Source organism: Mustela lutreola, chromosome 1 (genome assembly GCF_030435805.1).
Source record: "Mustela lutreola isolate mMusLut2 chromosome 1, mMusLut2.pri, whole genome shotgun sequence".
In the NCBI taxonomy this organism is placed as follows: Eukaryota; Metazoa; Chordata; class Mammalia; order Carnivora; family Mustelidae; genus Mustela; species Mustela lutreola.
In genome coordinates, this window is record NC_081290.1 from 64764242 (window position 1) to 64780886 (window position 16645).

General features: G+C 52.1%; 1 protein-coding gene across 7 annotated transcripts in view; it reads left to right on the forward strand.

The window, feature by feature from the left end:
* Window positions 1–16645, forward strand: part of KIAA0232 (KIAA0232 ortholog) — an 83424-nt gene that overhangs the window by 64179 nt on the left and 2600 nt on the right. For 4 of the 7 annotated variants that reach the window (XM_059165771.1, XM_059165798.1, XM_059165778.1 and 1 more), the window contains 3 exons: window positions 596–3878; window positions 9976–10084; window positions 14569–14666. In XM_059165771.1, coding sequence (XP_059021754.1) covers window positions 596–3878; window positions 9976–10084; window positions 14569–14666 — 3490 coding nt within the window. Of the gene's footprint in view, window positions 1–595; window positions 3879–4162; window positions 4267–9975; window positions 10085–14568; window positions 14667–16645 lie in introns of those variants that run through there. The other 3 variants (XR_009351628.1, XM_059165787.1, XM_059165820.1) reach the window with 3 other exon arrangements.

Genomic DNA, 16645 nt, shown 5'->3' on the forward strand with positions numbered 1-16645 from the left:
ATGTCACGGGCCTGAGGTCACACAGCTGGTCAGGGTGGAGTCAGGGTTCACAGTTGGGGAGCACGGCTTCAGAGCACCTGCTCTTGGCTCTCAGCGTCTTCTGTTTCCCCTGCTCCCAGTGGCCTCGGGAGGTAAGTCCTGTCCTCACCAGTGTGCAGCTGAGAATGTGGACCGACACATCAGTTAATGAGCTGAAAGTCACATGTTTAGTAACTGACGTGAACTGAGATGCAAGTGCAGGCATTTCTTCTCGAGGTGACATTCTTTCCACCATATTGCATTTGTCCTTCGTGACTCCTTAATTAAAATGACAACTTTAAAGATAAGAACTGTCCTCTTCCCTATTTTCTAAGTATTTCTAAATTAGTGCCAACCTCAGTGCTGAACATAAAGGTGCTTGATACACGGGACTAAACAAACATAAAGTATATTTTACTGTATTATTCATTTTTTTTTTTAAGTTTTAGTCTGTGGATGACGTAAATGTTGACCGTTAAAGTGAAATACCCCGTCGCCCCACCTGGGAGGGAATGTTGTTTTGCTCTATCTTATACATCTAAATGCCTGCTTTTGAACTCTGTCCTCTGTTTTTCAGGTACTATGAAGCATTTCCACCACTGTCTGAGAAACCAGTTTGCCTGCAGGAAATCATGACTGTGTGGAACAAGTCTAAAGTCTGTTCTTACTCTAGCCCTTCTTCATCATCCACAGCCCCAGCAGCTAGCACAGACACATCCTCCCCCAAGGACTGCAACAGTGAAGGTGAAGTCAGCAAGGAAAGAAGCAACGAAGCACCCAGCACTGTACACACGAAAATCCAGAGCAGAAGTAAAAGTGAGAAGGAGAACAAATTCAGTAATGGCACAATGGAAGAAAAGCCTGCTTTGTACAAAAAGCAGATCCGACATAAACCTGAAGGAAAGATTCGCCCTCGCTCTTGGTCTTCTGGCTCGAGTGAAGCAGGTTCAAGTTCAAGTGGTCATCAGGGAGAACTAAAAGCATCCGTGAAGTGTGTGAAAGTCAGACACAAGACCCGAGAGATTCGCAACAAGAAAGGGCGGAACGGGCCAAGCAGGCTCTCGCTGAAGACTGGCGACAAGGCTGAGAGGGGAGTGCATGCGGTGGGGAGCGGTGGCGGGGGGGCCCCCATCAAGCCGCTGTGCCGGCGCGGGAAGAGGCCCTTAAAGGACCTGGGGAGAAGAGACGCTGGCAGCGCGGAGGGAAGAGATCTGTCCCTGGAGAGCAGAAACGACAGAGAATATAAAGAGGAACCACTGTGGTACACTGAACCGATTGCTGAGTATTTCGTTCCTTTGAGCAGAAAAAGTAAACTGGAGACCACGTACCGAAACCGACAGGATACGAGTGATCTGACGTCAGAGGCGGTGGAAGAGTTGTCAGAATCTGTGCACGGTCTTTGTATCAGCAACAATAATATTCATAAAACATACCTCGCAGCAGGTACTTTCATTGATGGTCATTTTGTAGAAATGCCTGCGGTTATCAATGAGGATATTGACCTCACTGGGACCTCGTTCTGTTCTCTCCCAGAGGACAACAAGTATCTGGATGATATTCATCTATCAGAATTAACACACTTCTATGAAGTGGATATTGATCAATCCATGTTGGATCCTGGTGCCTCAGAAACAATGCAAGGAGAAAGTCGGATTTTGAATATGATTCGACAAAAAAGCAAAGAGAAAACGGATTTTGAGGCAGAATGTTGCATAGTGTTAGATGGAATGGAGTTGCAAGGGGAACGTGCAATATGGACAGATTCCACCAGCACTGTGGGTGCCGAGGGGTTCTTTCTGCAAGACCTGGGCAACCTGGCTCAGTTTTGGGAGTGCTGTTCATCCAGCTCGGGCGATGCCGACGGAGAGAGTTTCGGCGGAGACTCTCCAGTTAGACTCTCTCCGATCTTGGACAGCACAGCACTCAGTCCACATTTGCTTGCTGGCAATCAGGAGCTCTTTTCAGATATTAATGAAGGATCTGGCATAAACTCATGTTTTTCAGTGTTTGAAGTGCAATGCAGTAATTCTGTTCTACCATTTTCGTTTGAAACTCTCAACTTGGGAAATGAAAATACGGATTCTAGTGCTAATATGCTTGGGAAAACCCAGTCTAGATTGCTAATATGGACCAAAAATAGTGCCTTTGAAGAAAATGAACACTGTTCTAATCTTTCAACAAGAACTTGTAGCCCATGGTCCCATTCAGAAGAAACACGTTCAGACAACGAGACATTAAATATTCAGTTTGAAGAGTCCACTCAGTTTAATGCAGAAGATATTAATTATGTAGTTCCTAGAGTCTCGTCAAATTATGTAGATGAAGAACTTCTAGATTTTTTGCAAGATGAAACTTGCCAGCAAAACAGTAGAACATTAGGAGAAATTCCTACCTTAGTTTTCAAAAAAAAATCGAAACTAGAATCTGTCTGTGGTATTCAGCTCGAACAAAAGACAGAACACAAAACCGTGGAAACTGCCCGAGGGGGTGGCGAGAGTGGTCCACGTGGCGGCGGCTACAGCTCAGGGGTTATTAAAGACATTTGGACAAAGATGGCAGACGGGGGATCTGCCGCGCCGGTGGACATAGATAGAGTTGACGAGGAGTTGTTCCCAGCAGACGTCGGTAACTACTGCTGCTGCCTGGATGCCGAGGCTGAGGCCGAGAGCCTGCGGGAGCCCCACAAGGCCGTGCAGAGGTCCGAGTATCGTCTGTGGGAGGGACAGAAGGAGAGTCTGGAGAAGAGAGCGTTCGTTTCCGGGGCGCTCTCGAAGGTGGACGGGGGCGACTACACTACACCCTCTAAACCCTGGGATGTGGCCCCAGACAAAGAGAACACGTTCATTCTCGGTGGAGTTTACGGAGAGCTCAAGACCTTCAGCAGCGACGGGGAGTGGGCGGTCGTGCCGCCCAGTCACACCAAGGGAAGCCTGTTACAGTGTGCGGCTTCCGACGTCGTGACCATAGCTGGTACGGACGTCTTCATGACCCCAGGAAACAGCTTTGCTCCCGGTCACAGGCAGCTGTGGAAGCCCTTCGTGTCATTCGAACAGAGTGATCAGCCGAGGAGTGGGGAAAATGGATTAAATAAGGGATTTTCTTTTATCTTCCATGAAGACTTACTAGGAGCTTGTGGTAACTTTCAGGTTGAGGATCCTGGGCTGGAATATTCCTTCTCGTCCTTTGACTTAAGCAATCCATTCTCGCAAGTTCTTCATGTGGAGTGTTCGTTTGAACCCGAGGGGATTGCCTCTTTCAGCCCTAGTTTCAAACCGAAGTCAATCCTCTGCTCTGATTCAGACAGCGAAGTTTTTCACCCCAGGATCTGTGGCGTCGACAGAACACAGTACCGGGCGATTCGGATCTCTCCTCGGACTCACTTCCGCCCTATTTCTGCATCCGAGCTGTCCCCGGGAGGAGGAAGTGAGTCAGAATTTGAATCTGAGAAAGATGAAGCAAATATTCCCATTCCTTCTCAGGTTGATACATTTGAAGACCCACAGGCAGATCTCCAACCACTGGAAGAAGATGCCGAGAAAGAAGGCCATTACTATGGAAAATCAGAGCTGGAGTCTGGAAAATTCCTCCCCAGGTTAAAAAAATCTGGCATGGAAAAGAGTGCTCAGACATCACTGGATTCTCAGGAGGAATCAGCTGGGATTCTGCCAGTGGGGAAGCAGGATCAATGTTTGGAATGTAGCATGAATGAATCTCTGGAAATTGCTTTAGAAAGTTCAGAAGCTAATTGTAAAATAATGGCACAATGTGAGGAAGAAATTAATAATTTTTGCAGTTGCAAAGCAGGTTGTCAGTTTCCTGCTTACGAAGATAATCCGGTTTCTTCGGGACAGCTGGAAGAGGTAGGTGGTTGTCTGTGTGTGCTGGTGCTTGATAGAAGTTGTTAACTGGCCTCAAATGCAGGAGCAGCCGGATCAAGCAGTGGAAGATAGGGTGAAATTATTGGGAAATTAACTTCAGTGTCTTAAAACTTAAATGCTTATGATTTTACATCAGGACTTAAAATGGGTTTGATATTTATAAATTGGAACTAGACCATAGACCTCTTGTGCAGAGAAAAGACATTTTAAAATTATAAGATAGTAAGAGTCTGTCTTAATACACACGTACTGTGCTTCAAACCGAGTACCCTGGCATTCCGGCCTTCGAAGCGGATGGATCACAAAGTGGCTGTTTACCCTGAGGAAGGCCCCGTGCTCTTCGGAAGCAGAGACAGAGGGCCTCTTTGAGGTAGCAACCCATCTCACAGTCCCCGAAACACAGATTGGTTTAGGACTTAGGTTTTACTCGCAAAATAAGTTACATCTGTGTGGAGTTCCCTGAAACAGATGGTGGTATGTGTAAAAACCCCCAGTCCCTGTGTATCAGAGGAGCCGCTATGGGACCTACAGAGCTGAGACCCACTGTGTACCAAGGGCACCATCCTAAAGCGCTGCAACTTGCACGTTAAAATGAGGCTAATAGTGGTAGTTTTGTGAATGGGAGTCATTATACCCTCTGACGACTTCTGAGATGTGGTTTGAGGTTAAATTGAGTGTGCTGGAACTACCACTGAAGGTGCTAACAACCTGTTTCACAGAAAAGCCCAGCGATCTGCCCATTTCTCAGCCCATACTCGATCAGCAGTGCCTGGCCTCTGTCCAGGAGCAGCTTAGTGAAAAGACAGTTGGAGGTGCTTGGAAGACATGCTGCCTATGGCCTGAGAGCAGCTGAATGTCCTCTCTCCTCTCCACCCTGGTGCTCGTTCCCCCCACCTCTGCTGCTGCTAACTGCTCCCCAGACAGCGAGGCTCTCTTCAGTCCGCCCCCACTTTTGACCCGCATCCTAATGCCTCCTCTCTCCCCTTCCCCGCCCCCCTCCCACATCAGAACTAACGCCTCCCTTCTCTTTTCATGCACTGTGCCTCTTTTTCTGTTGCAGTGCCTGTTTCATGAGTCATCATGTACTTTCTCTCTTTGGGTTATAAGCTCCTAATGGAAACAGACTGTGCCTTCGTTGCTTGCGGGGCCAAGTGCTTGGGGGGTCCTGAGTGCATGTGGTAGGAGGAAGCCCCACAGACAACTCAAGGGTCGCTGCTCCAAGGAACCTGCCCAGAGAGCCTTCGGAGGGGAGCCTCATGCACTGGGTCCCAATGAAACACTGAAGCTGAGCTACCAGAAATGGGAAACAATCGTGTTGTCAGCCTTCATCTGTTTGTTTGTTGTCCCTGCTTTGTACCCTTAAATATTCCTTTGTGTACCTTTGTATTTCACCTGGTTCCAGATTGGAAAGAAGGAAGAAGAGGGAAGAAGTGAGATTCTACATCAACCAGTCCATATTCCTTCACTTTCTAGTGTGTTGATGGATTTATGTGTTATCAGAATTCCAGGTTGTCTTGGAAGGTCTCAGCGGCTAGGCTAGAACGGGACGCAGGGACGTTGTGGGCTTGTCAGCCAGCGGCCTGCTCCCAGTCCCAGGCTCTGGGTATGGGTGCTCCAGTGTAGAGCTGGGTGGAGCTCACGTCCCTCACGACGGGAAGGCTGAGAGCCTGAGCCAAAGGACAGCGTGGGGGCTGGGCAGGGACCAGAGTGATGATGGTGTCTGCCTTGCCACTCACTCTCACACCGCCTGGGCAGTCCAGGCAAGCTCCAACCAGAGTCATCTTCCCCCTTTTTCTGAGAGAGGGCGGTCTGGGAGCCCTGTGGTAAAGGTCACTAGTGCAAGGCCACCTGGCTCAGAGCAAGTGGACCAAAATGTAGGAACACTAGGGGCGCCTGGCGGGTGCAGTTGGCAGAGCCTTGACCCTTGATTGCAGGGTTGTGAGTTCCCAAGCCCTGTTAGGTGTGGGGGTTTACCTGAAAAGAGAAAAGTTAGAATGTAGGAATTTTAATAGAATTGGTGTCCAGAAGCATGGATTCTTTTCAGAAATTTAGTTCAGTCGGTACAACAAACATTTTCTGATTACTCATTACATGCTCATCACTACAGTAGGTGTCATGTACAAACGGGTCCCCGTCCTTACACTGGAAGAAGTCAGTCTAGTTACAAAGACTGCTTTGGAAGTAGTCATTTACTTCAACTGTAGTAGGTCATTTATTCACCTGGTTCTAATGCAGATGTTACGGGAGGGTGTGTGTACCGCAAACAGGGTGTTCTGTGGCAGCTGCAAGCTTGCGTCCCAGCGCGGCTTTCCAAGGCTGTTTATGTGTGTAGAAGCAAAGATACATCCATATATGTTTCTTCTTCTGTTTCTCTTCTTGGAGAAATGGCATTTTATTATAATCAGCCTTTTTGATTTTCTGTGTCCTGTTCCACTGTGTGGACAGATGTACTAGGGTTTATCGAGCCAGTTCCTTACATTTCAGGGCATCCGGGCAGATGTAGTTGGAGGGAGCAGGGGAGGTGGCATGGTGGAGGTGACCGCAGGCGGCCTCGGGAGCCCAAGGAAGCCGTCTTAGCAGTGAGCATGAGTATGAGCGCAAGCGTGAAGGGACGCTTGTGGCACACACCTGGGGTGGTTCACACCTGGGGTTGCACACATCCGAGCGTCCCGGGGCAGGAGGGTGAGGAGGCGGCAGGGCACTCGAGGCAGAGGGACCAGCATCAGCAAAGACGAGGGGGCATCTGCCAGTGGTCAGTTCTTGGCTTCTGAAATACAAAATGGGAGGTGAGGAGCAGCACAGTGTGCCTCCCGTGTCTGTCTGTGCGTAAGTTTGTGGTGTAAGGGTTCTCCTCGTCACTGACCTGTTGCCACTGTAGCGGCACGTGTGTCCAGGAGCACAGAAGAGCAGCAGAAAGCTTGGGCTGCCTTCCGGAGTTTGCAGTCCAGTCCCGGGGAGAAGGCTGTTTTGCTCACAGTTTGCAGTGGCATCAGAAGGCTCTGATGAGTGGAGGGGTGGGGGGCCCATCCTTGGGGTATGGCACCTGGCCCCCCCGTGCCAAGTGGTGTGCCCACTCTGCCCTGGCACTATTATCCCGCTGAATGCCCACAGTGACCTTCTGTGATGGGTTTCTTTCCTCCTTCCCGGACTGTGAAGGCCACATAGGCCCAGAGGGGTGGAGTCCCTGCCCCTGAGCCCACCGTCAGGGACAGAGCCTAAGTTTTTTGCTCTGCTTTGCCACGCAGCATCTCTCATTGGTCTCTGGCCCTGTGACCCAGGTGTGTGGGAGTGAACTGTGAGTGAGGGGCACTTCTCTGTGCTCTTCCCAGAGTAGAACTCAAAGAGGAACAGCAGGGACCTTTGTCTTCGCAGACCCAGGAGGACTTAGTAAGAGTACAGAGAGGTGCCTACCCAGCTTCCAGCTTCTAAAGACTTTCTGGTATCCCGTCTTTGCTAGAAAACATTTCTGGTCAGGCTTTCTGGCTTAAATTGTTGTCTTCTCTGTTACTTCATGGTTTCATTCATCATTGAGTATTTTTGGGGAGCATGCCCTGTCTGAGTGCTGGCCTGGGTGTGGGGGACCAGCATAGAGCACTGCCCTGGCTGGGTCACATTCAGCGACAGCCTGTGGCCTGTCACACATTGTGCCGGTGTGCCCGCATCTGGAGAGGGCGGAGAGCTGGCTCAGGGCTGCAGCGCAATGGGGCACCTAGAGGACTGGGTGCAAGAAGCCGGAGCTCAGGGTTGGCTTCTCGATGAAGGTGCCGTCTGAAGACAGGCTGGCAGGTGAGAAAGCGAGCCAAGCAGCTGTCGGGGGAGAGGGAGAGCGGCACAGGGACAGCGGAGCCCAGCCCGCCCATGGCTGTGGCCTTGTCTGGTTTTCTTCCCTCCATTCCCTGTCAGCCAGACACGGGAATCTGTGCATCCAGAAGAGGCTATTTAAGCAAAGCATGGTCACTGCTGCTGTGCAACGATGTCCTAAGATGATGCATGTTCATCAGGGGGGTACTCTGTGTAGCGTAGCACAGAACAGGACAGAGAACTCTGCCTTAGGAACTGACTTTCAAGGGGAGGATGCAGAAAATTTCCTAAAACTAGAGCAGAAACCGGCATGACTTGAACAGGATGGGGGCAAGGGGGGTGGAGGACCGTGGGCCACATAATCAGGGACCTGCATCGGGGGAGAGCCTTTCCTTCAGGCGAGCGGACTCAAGCATCCACTTTGTGCAGGCCCTGTGCTGGAGACACAATCAAGGCATGGGCTCTGCCCTAACGGGCTTCCTGCCTCTCCCACTCTACTCTTGTCTAGCTTCCTCTCGTTCATGCTGACCTCTCCAGCCTGCTCTCCCAGCCGTCTCCCACATCCTGCAATGAGTTCTCTCTCCCTCCCTTTCTTACCCTTGCCCCAACTCCCACGGTCTTGGGACAGGGTCGCATGAGTAAACACTAATCGTTGCACAGCTGCTGGGGACATTTTCTTTTGCAGGTAGAAACTTGCTGCCTCCAAATCCATCTGCCTGCAGTGGTGCCTTTGGGAGGAGGGCAGCTCTTCTGTCCAGGAAGCCCTCTTGCTCCTTCCAGATAGTGAGAGGAGGTGCACCTTGGAGAGAAGGCTTTTCTGGAAAGGTCTAGGGGTTTTGTGAATTATATGCTAAATGCAGTTAATGTCCTTCAACTAGCCATGGACCTTGGCTGTTGTGGCTTTGTTTGCATGAAGCTGAGTCTTGTCCTGCTTACATAACAGAGGGGTCCTGACTACTGTTGTTGGAGGAAGCTGGGGGAGAACGTAGTGAAGTTAACTGGCCACACTGGGTACACGGTACCGTTTTCCTTCAGTGTCTCACTTAAGAATATTTCTTCCTGCAAAATTATGTGAAGTGAAAAAAAATGAAGGTTTGAGATGTTTCCTGTTAATTAAATAATAAACTCATTGAATCAAAAGTCTTTTACCCGTAAGACAGTTCACATGTAAGAGAAAAGCAAAGTCCTGTAAGAGAACTGACAGTCATTGTTTGCTAAGAGCACTCAGGTTTTAAGCTTGAACACATGGTGAGAATGTCTTCTGAAGCAGGGGGCGCAGACGGGGGTCCACAGGCCTTCTTTGGCTTGAGTCCCAGCATCCTCTGGTTCTCAGCAAAGCACATAATGGAGTTAAAAAGCCATGGAGGTTGGTAATTCTGCCTCTTCAGTTTCTTTCATCCCGTGCTGTCATCTTTGACTCCTTCCTGCAGAGTGTGTGAAGAAGAGGGTCCTCTCTCTTCCATGGAGCGTCTCATACCAATGGACACTTAGGGTCACCCTTTTATTTCTCTGCATTTCCCAAATCTAGAAATCTGCCTTGTCTTGGATATTAATTGGGGATATTTTGCCTTGAAAGGGTTTTGTCGTGTCTTTTTTTTTTTTAAGATTTTATTTATTTATTTGACAGAGATCACAGGTGGGCAGAGAGGAGGAAGCAGGCTCCCCACTGAGCAGAGAGCCTGATGCAGGGCTCAATTCCAGGACCCTGGGATCACAACCTGAGCTGAAGGCAGAGGCTTTAGCCCACTGAGCCACCCAGGCTTCCCTTGTCCTGTTTTTTAAGAGATCTTCATTCTCAAAAAAACTTCCTTTATATGTTATGAACACTTTTTTTTTTTTTTTTTAAGATCTTATTTGAGAGAAAGAGAGCATGAGTATGGGGTAGGGGCAGAGGAAGAAGCGGACTCTCTGCTGAGCAGGAAGCCCAGTGTGGGAGGCTTAATCCTGGGACTCTGGGATTGTGACCTAAGCCTCCCAGGTGCCCCAACCCTGAGGCCTTTTGAATTTACTTCGTTGGGGCACCCAGCTGGCTCAGTCAGTGGAGGATGTGACTCTTGATCACAGGGTTGTGAGTTTGAAACCCACATTGGGTATAGAGATTACTTAAAAGTAACATCTAAAAATAAATAAATAAATTCACTTGTCTAGAACAATATTAAAAATGAAATTCATCAGTTTAAAAATCCTGGATTTATAGTTCCTAGTTAATAATATTTGAATTTTCTCCTTTATCCTGAAAGTTTATAAACTTTTTTTTATATTTGTTTAACCTAAACAGTTTCCCGTATTGAACACTGATGTTCAAGGAATGAATAGGAGTCAAGAAAAGCAAACCTGGTGGGAAAAAGCCTTGTACTCTCCTCTCTTTCCTGCGTCAGAGTGTGAAGGTAAGGAGGCCTGTGTTAGGTCATTGGTTCATCATTTGGATTTCTCGTCATTAAGAACAATACATTCTTTCACTATGAATAGCAGTTCGCCAGGCTCTTACTGGAGGCTTCTGGGTGGTGGCATTGTCAGGCCCCGGGGACGCAGAGATGAGTGAGGACTGGAGCCAGCCCTTAGCCTAATGTGGGGAAAGGCATGGAAATGCATAAAAGCAGGACTGGCCTTTACCAAGGCCTGTTCAAGATCTCTGTGAATCCTGTGGGAATCACCTGTGGGGGGATCTTCAGGAAGCTGCCCAGATGGGGAAGGTGGGGGAGGGCAGACCCCGTGAAAGGGTCAGCTTGCAGGAGGGTAAGAGGGTCTCTGGGCCCAGTGTTCCCAAGTGGGCCCAGCTGGGTGGTAGCTGAGGCCGGAAGGGCAGGCAGGGAAGAAGCCTGGCTGGAGGTGCGGGAGTGTGGTATGCAGGCAGGGACGGCCACTGAGAAGACAGCAGATTGGAGGCTGTCAGGTCTGTGTGTGTTTTAGGACAGTACTCGCAGCAGAGTGGAGAAGGGATAGAATAGCTCTGGTACCAGCTGGGGTTCTGGACCCCTGGTACGGGCTGTCTAGGAGGCCTGGGTCAAGGCCTTGCCTCAGGCCCCGCAGGGGTAGTATGGGAGGACAGCATGGAGAGGTCTCAGTCGAGGACTCCAGGGCCTCAGGAGTGACTCTGAGGCATGAGCAGCAGGAGGGGGTGGAGGGGCACCTGCAGGGAGCAGACAGAGCATGAGCACATTGGGTGAAGGGGATTTGGGTCTGGGAGCCTCCTGGGAGGACATGCCTGGCAACTATGAAAACTCCCACCAGCCTGGTGGGGAGTGAGGGCTGCGGAGGGCATGCCACCGGCCCCGGGTTGGCGTGGGCTGTGCCATCTGACAGTCTCTGCCATCGGAGCTGGAAGTGGCACATACCCCGTTGGTTAGTATTCACACGTGCACGTGTCCATCGTGTCTCCCGGTTCATGTAATGACCATGGAGCCCGTGGCGCCGCTCACTGCCTGCCATGCCTGGCTCGGTCCAGCTCTCGGGCCGCCAGTGCTGGCCTCCCTGTGCAGCCTGGCCTTCACCAGTGGTGGGGGTGCTCTTTGCTTCTCTCTGTGCTGTGAGCCCCTGAACGCCCTCGCCAGAGCCTGCCTTCCTCCTTCCCAGAGGTTCGCTGGGTCAGAAAGAGCACAAGGCGGAGTCTTCATTTTTAGCGTCTTTATTTAACGGCATTTATTAGAGAGTGGTCATTCTGCTTCTGAGCTAGTATCTGGGCTGCCTTCTCTGGTTTACAGTGCTCCCAGGCTTTCCTTTGATGTAGGCCCCACTGTAGCTTTGGGAGGCGGCAGCACTAGTTTGCAGATAAGGAGGCGCTGAGACTCCGGTCTGACGGTTCGTCCAGAATCCTGCACTAACTGGCAAGCTTAGGCTCGCATCCAGACCATCTTCCCTCGGTGTCCAGAGAGGCGCCAGGGTCAGGGGAGCCCAGATCTGGCTGTGACATAGATCCATTCCATGTACCCGGCGAGTGTCCAGTCACCGGTGAGTTTAACAGGAATGCAGCTAAGGGAGGCCCAGTGCCCCAGAGTGGTGCAGCCAGATGGACAGGGGGAAGTGGCAGTAGGCAGTGCTGGGGGTCCAGAAGACCAGTCCCTGTGGGGGTTTAGGATGGCTCTCAGATGCTGAGTTCAAGCTTCATTAATGTGTCAAGGGCGTCTTGGCAGCCTTAGTCTGGTTTCTTGTCATTAGTTAGGAGTCAGTCCTGACCTTTAGCCTGGGTCCTTAAGGGATGGTTAGTGCACCGCGCTTGTTTTGATGTGAAGTGACAGAGAGACTATCAGTGGGTAGATAATGGCCACCAGGCTTTGGAATGACTTTTGCCTCACAGCTATGCATTAAATGCCTGCGCAGGTGCCTTGTCACTGTGACATGACCAGCCTCACTCTCTCGGCCTGTGGGGGTGGGGTGAGCTGTCTCAGGAGCAGGTTGGCCAGGAAAATGGGGAGCCTCTTGCCCTCTCAGCACGAGTGACTGGAGTCTCTTGTAGCCTGGCTGGGGGTTAATAACAAGCCCCGTGAGTCAGGGGTGACCTGGCAGCTCCCAGCCTCCCTGGAGGAGAGGGATCATCTGTTTTTACGGTAAGGCCAGGAGGTGGAGACTCGGAGTGAGCCAGCTGATCGAGGCACCCTGCTGCTAGGGCGCCAGTCTGAGCCCCGCATCCTGCCACCTGTGCCTTCATGGTTGTAGCCGCATGCCGGTGTTATTTATGGGCCTGCCTTGTGCCAGGCCCTGGGGGCCCTCCTGATGAGCTAACATCCCAGCACCAGCAGAGGGAGTGAGGACATGAGCCCTGTGACAGTGGGGGCCACCTGCAGTGGGAGGTGCCCGGGCAGCAGCTCTGGCTGGTGCTGGAGCAGAATGTGCTTGGTGTACCCCAGTGTGCCTGGCAGAGGGGAGCAGCGCGAGAGCACGGTGGGGACATGGTCTGCCGGAAACCAGCAGCCAGAGCATGAGGGCCTTGCGCACCCCAAGCCATGAGGGGTCTGTCCTGAGTCGTGGTCTCCAGAGCTCACGCGCTGAATTCTGAACCTTTGGAAGGCTCATTCATTGTAAGTGTGTGGGTGTTAGCTCAGTCTTCTGGAGAAAGCCCTGCAGGGAAACCATACAGATAACAGTTAAGGGTTCAGGAGACAAAACGGAGCTGGAGCCCAGGGCCTCCATGGCCAGCTGGTAGACCTGGGGCAGTGACCAGACCTCCTGTGTCTCCATTGTTTGGGTTTGTAGAAAAAGACTAACAATAGTTCCTCCCCAAGGGGGTACTTCTGACAAGTAATGTGCATAGCACAGGCCTGGCACGTGGTCCTAACCTGGAACACGGGAGCCGTCCATGGGCAGATCACAAAGAACATTGTCCACAGTTACCACTGCCCATTCCTGACACCTGTGGTGTCACGAGCTACTTTTGTACATACAGAATCCTGACAGCAGGGCTGGGAAGTGCAGGAGTCAGGGAGGGCTGGCTCCAGCTCCACCCAGGGCATATCCTAGTCCAGGAGACCATTACTGTTCCTATGGTGACGAGCTGGCAGGGTGCATGGGGCCCATGATGCTTGGTCAGGTGAGCTGAGTGGGCGAGCCAGCTGGGGTCTTGGTTCACCAGCCGGCATGCCAGCGCTGTTCTTGAGGCTGCCTGCGCGTCATCTCTTCTACTGTGCACAGGACCCCTGGCAGGCAGATGGTGACCCTGTTTTAGAGCTGAGGGAGCCAGGGCTCAGAGAGAGCCAGTTACATCGCAGGTGAGTGCAGAAGCAGGGGTCCGCTCACGTGTGTGTAGCCCCGGTGTCCGGGTTATTTTCGTGAACCTGAGCCCGTGACTTCAAGGTCCTGAGGCAGGCAGAGAGAGCTAAAGGTCATGGAGAATGTGATGTGGCCAACTCCCAATGGTACGAGGGCACAGCGGTCACTGAGCATCAGTCCTGTCCGCTCCTGTGTCACACATGGGGAGCATGTCATCTCCTTGAACTCCTCGTGGTAACTGGACCACAGTCAACAGGAAACATGCTTCACTGGGGGCATTACAGGACTTGCACACGGTGATTTCAAGCCAGGGTCTGCCCTGGGCCTACCAGCTGTCTCCTCTCTCGTCACTGTGTGTCCGCAGCTGTGTGGGGGCGCTGGTCTGGATTGAGACTGGCAGCGGTCAGCCCTGGCTGCGCATCAGAACCACCTGGCCCTGACCAGATCCGCCAGGATCTCAGGTGGGGCCTGGGCTGGCGGGCTAGGTAGGCTTCATGCTCCCAGGGCTGAGAACTTTTGCACTAAATGATCTGTTTGATTTCTTCTAATTCCATCTTCCAGTTCCATCCCCTTCTGTGGGTTGCTTGCCTACTCAGACCACAAGCCTCCTTTCTCTTCCCTATCCTTCAGATACAGGGCAGATGAGCTTTAGCGTGATGTTGGCTTGAGAGGGAACAGACAAGGTGGTTGCTGTTCGGTCTTTCCTACTGCACTCCTCCTGTCGGAAGCCCCTTTGTTCATTTGTTAGATGAACACACATGCACTGCATCGTCTGTCTCCCTCTGCACTCCGTACGCTTGTGAGAGCTCAGGCCTTGTTGGTCTTTATCCTGTGTTCCCAGGGCTTACCCTAGTACAGGTGTGCTTTGTTGAATGATTGTCTCATGCTGGGATAATAGGCATGTCTGGTTATGCCAGCCCGTCTTTTAAAAACTCAATAAACAATTTATTAGAATTTTTAAATGGACATAGCATTTTGCTCGTGCATACCTGGCTGACTGGTGTGCGCGTGTCTGCTTTTAGTGACTGTTTAAACTCTCCAGAGTGTTGGTAAACCTAACTGATCTGACTCAGCAAAAAATGAAACAAAAATGTATGTTTCATAACTGTGTCTTAATGAAATTTCCCCCCCTTTCCCTCTTTTCCCTTCTCCATTCAAAATGATTAAGACTGTTATACAAATGCCAAGGGAGAGAATGGTATAGAAGAGTGTCCAGATGGTAAAGACATACCCAGTAACGAAGAGCGTCTGTTAGATTTTAATAGGGTAAGTGGACTGTCCTCCTCCTTACTAACTTACTAACAGCCACGTCTCCTTGCCGCTCAGGCTGGAGCCTGGGAGCCCTGGGAGCTCCCCCCCACCACTCCCCTGCCAGTCCCAGGTGACCCAGCTCCCAGGCCCTCAGTCCCCGCCTTCATCTCCTCCCACCTTGTCCGCTTACTACCAAGGCTTCCCACACTCCTGCCCTCGCTACCCCCAGTCTGTCATTCCCAGTGCTGCCGCTGGTGATTCCTGCCTACCAGTAGGACTTTGGCACTCCCCCAGAAGCCTTCTGGTGAGCTCCAGGGATGGACCCCACCTTCCTCTGCCCTCACCATGCCCTGTGTGGCACTCTGGCCTCAGCCCTGACACCGGGCTGCTTTTGGTTCCTGTAGCACTGCTTCCCCACCAGGCCTGTGAGCTCCTGCTAGGCAGGCAGGTGGGTGAATAAGGACACCTGTTTCTTTTCTGTGTCGGCGCTGGTCCTGTGAGGACTTTTCCCCCAGGGTACCCTAGGGTGTTGGCACCCATGGCCCTATCTTTCCCACCTCTGTGGGGGGTGCCCTGTGGCACCCCCGCTGCCACACCCATGCTTGGGAGCCGCTCTCTGGCCCCTGGCCCTGACCACCCCGCCCTACCCTTCTCCTACCTCCTGCACCCTGTCCAGGCTGAGCACCCCTCGCTGCTCCTCATGACGCCTGATGGGGGGACTATCCCTGTGCCATTCTGCATAGATTCGGGATGTCCTGTCTCAGGCCGTGCAGCCTCACCACAAAGTGCAGACCTGAGCCTTGAGCCTCCACGGGGACTCAGCCACTCCCGCTCCTAACCAGAATGGCCTTCTGTCCCTGCGCCTTGCCCAGAAAAAGGCCCTGTCGTGCTCTGCCCTCGTGTGCCTCTGGCCTCACATCCTCTCTTCTCCTGTCCTTCCTTGTGCCTGTCTTCTGCTGCTGCCTCAGAGGTCCCAACCAGGGACAGTGCTGCCATTTGGAAATGGGGGGTGCTGGCTACTCTGAGGAGGGGGTGGTCCTGGGTTCTGTGATGGGGGTTCTTGTGACTGGGGAAGGGGTACTGCTAGCTAGTATGATGGGGGGTGGTTACTGTTGGAGAGGGGCATTGCTAGCTACTGTGACTGGGGGGTGTGCTGGTTACTGGGCGGGGGACGTTGCTCGTTACTATGACTTGGAGAGAGGCGGCGGGATGTCGCTGGTTACTATAACTGGCCGGTGGGTGTGGCCCGGTTTGGGCCACTGAGGGACAGGAGCTTTACTGATCACCTCGGGGTGGGGGGCGCGGCATGGCAGGTGGCCGTGGAGAGGGAGGATGATGTCACTCATGTCTGACGGGGTTCGGGGAGCATTGGTAGTTGCTGTGACTAGGGAGGGGCTTCCATTTGTAGTCAGTGTCCTGGGGGACAGAGATGTTGACCATCTGGTGTGTGGGGGACAGTCCCACACAATAGAGAGTTTTTAGAACTCCGGTTTCTGAAGCCCAGCCCCCAGGCAAGCTCTGGCTGTTCCTTACACAAGACTTGCTTCTTGGCCTTCAGGTGAGGACACTTCTCAGAGGGCCTCCCCTGCCACAACTGTCAGAGAAAGAGAGCATGTGTGTGTGTGTGTGTCCCCTGCCTGCGCCTCCCCTATCGACCACAGCACCCCATTTACAAAAACCATGGTGTGCCGTGCTGTTGCTTGGTCAGTTTGCTGTGGGCTCTCCCAGAATGTGAGCCCGGGGACAACACAGCTGCACCGACCTCCCCGGGTTCCTGGTGCTTGGCCCATCCCCCAGCGAGGTGGCCCTCATACCTTGGCTCATGCAGTCAGTCCTCACACTTGGAACGTTTTGTCCCAGGGACTCAATGTACAGAATCAGCCTTTTGGCCGCTTTCTGAATCGCAGAGGAGAGTGTGGTGGTTTTGCCCCGAAGCAGTGCAGCTCTTCGTCACTTGTGGGTCTCCCCAGGAAGCCAGCGATTTGCTGTTTGCC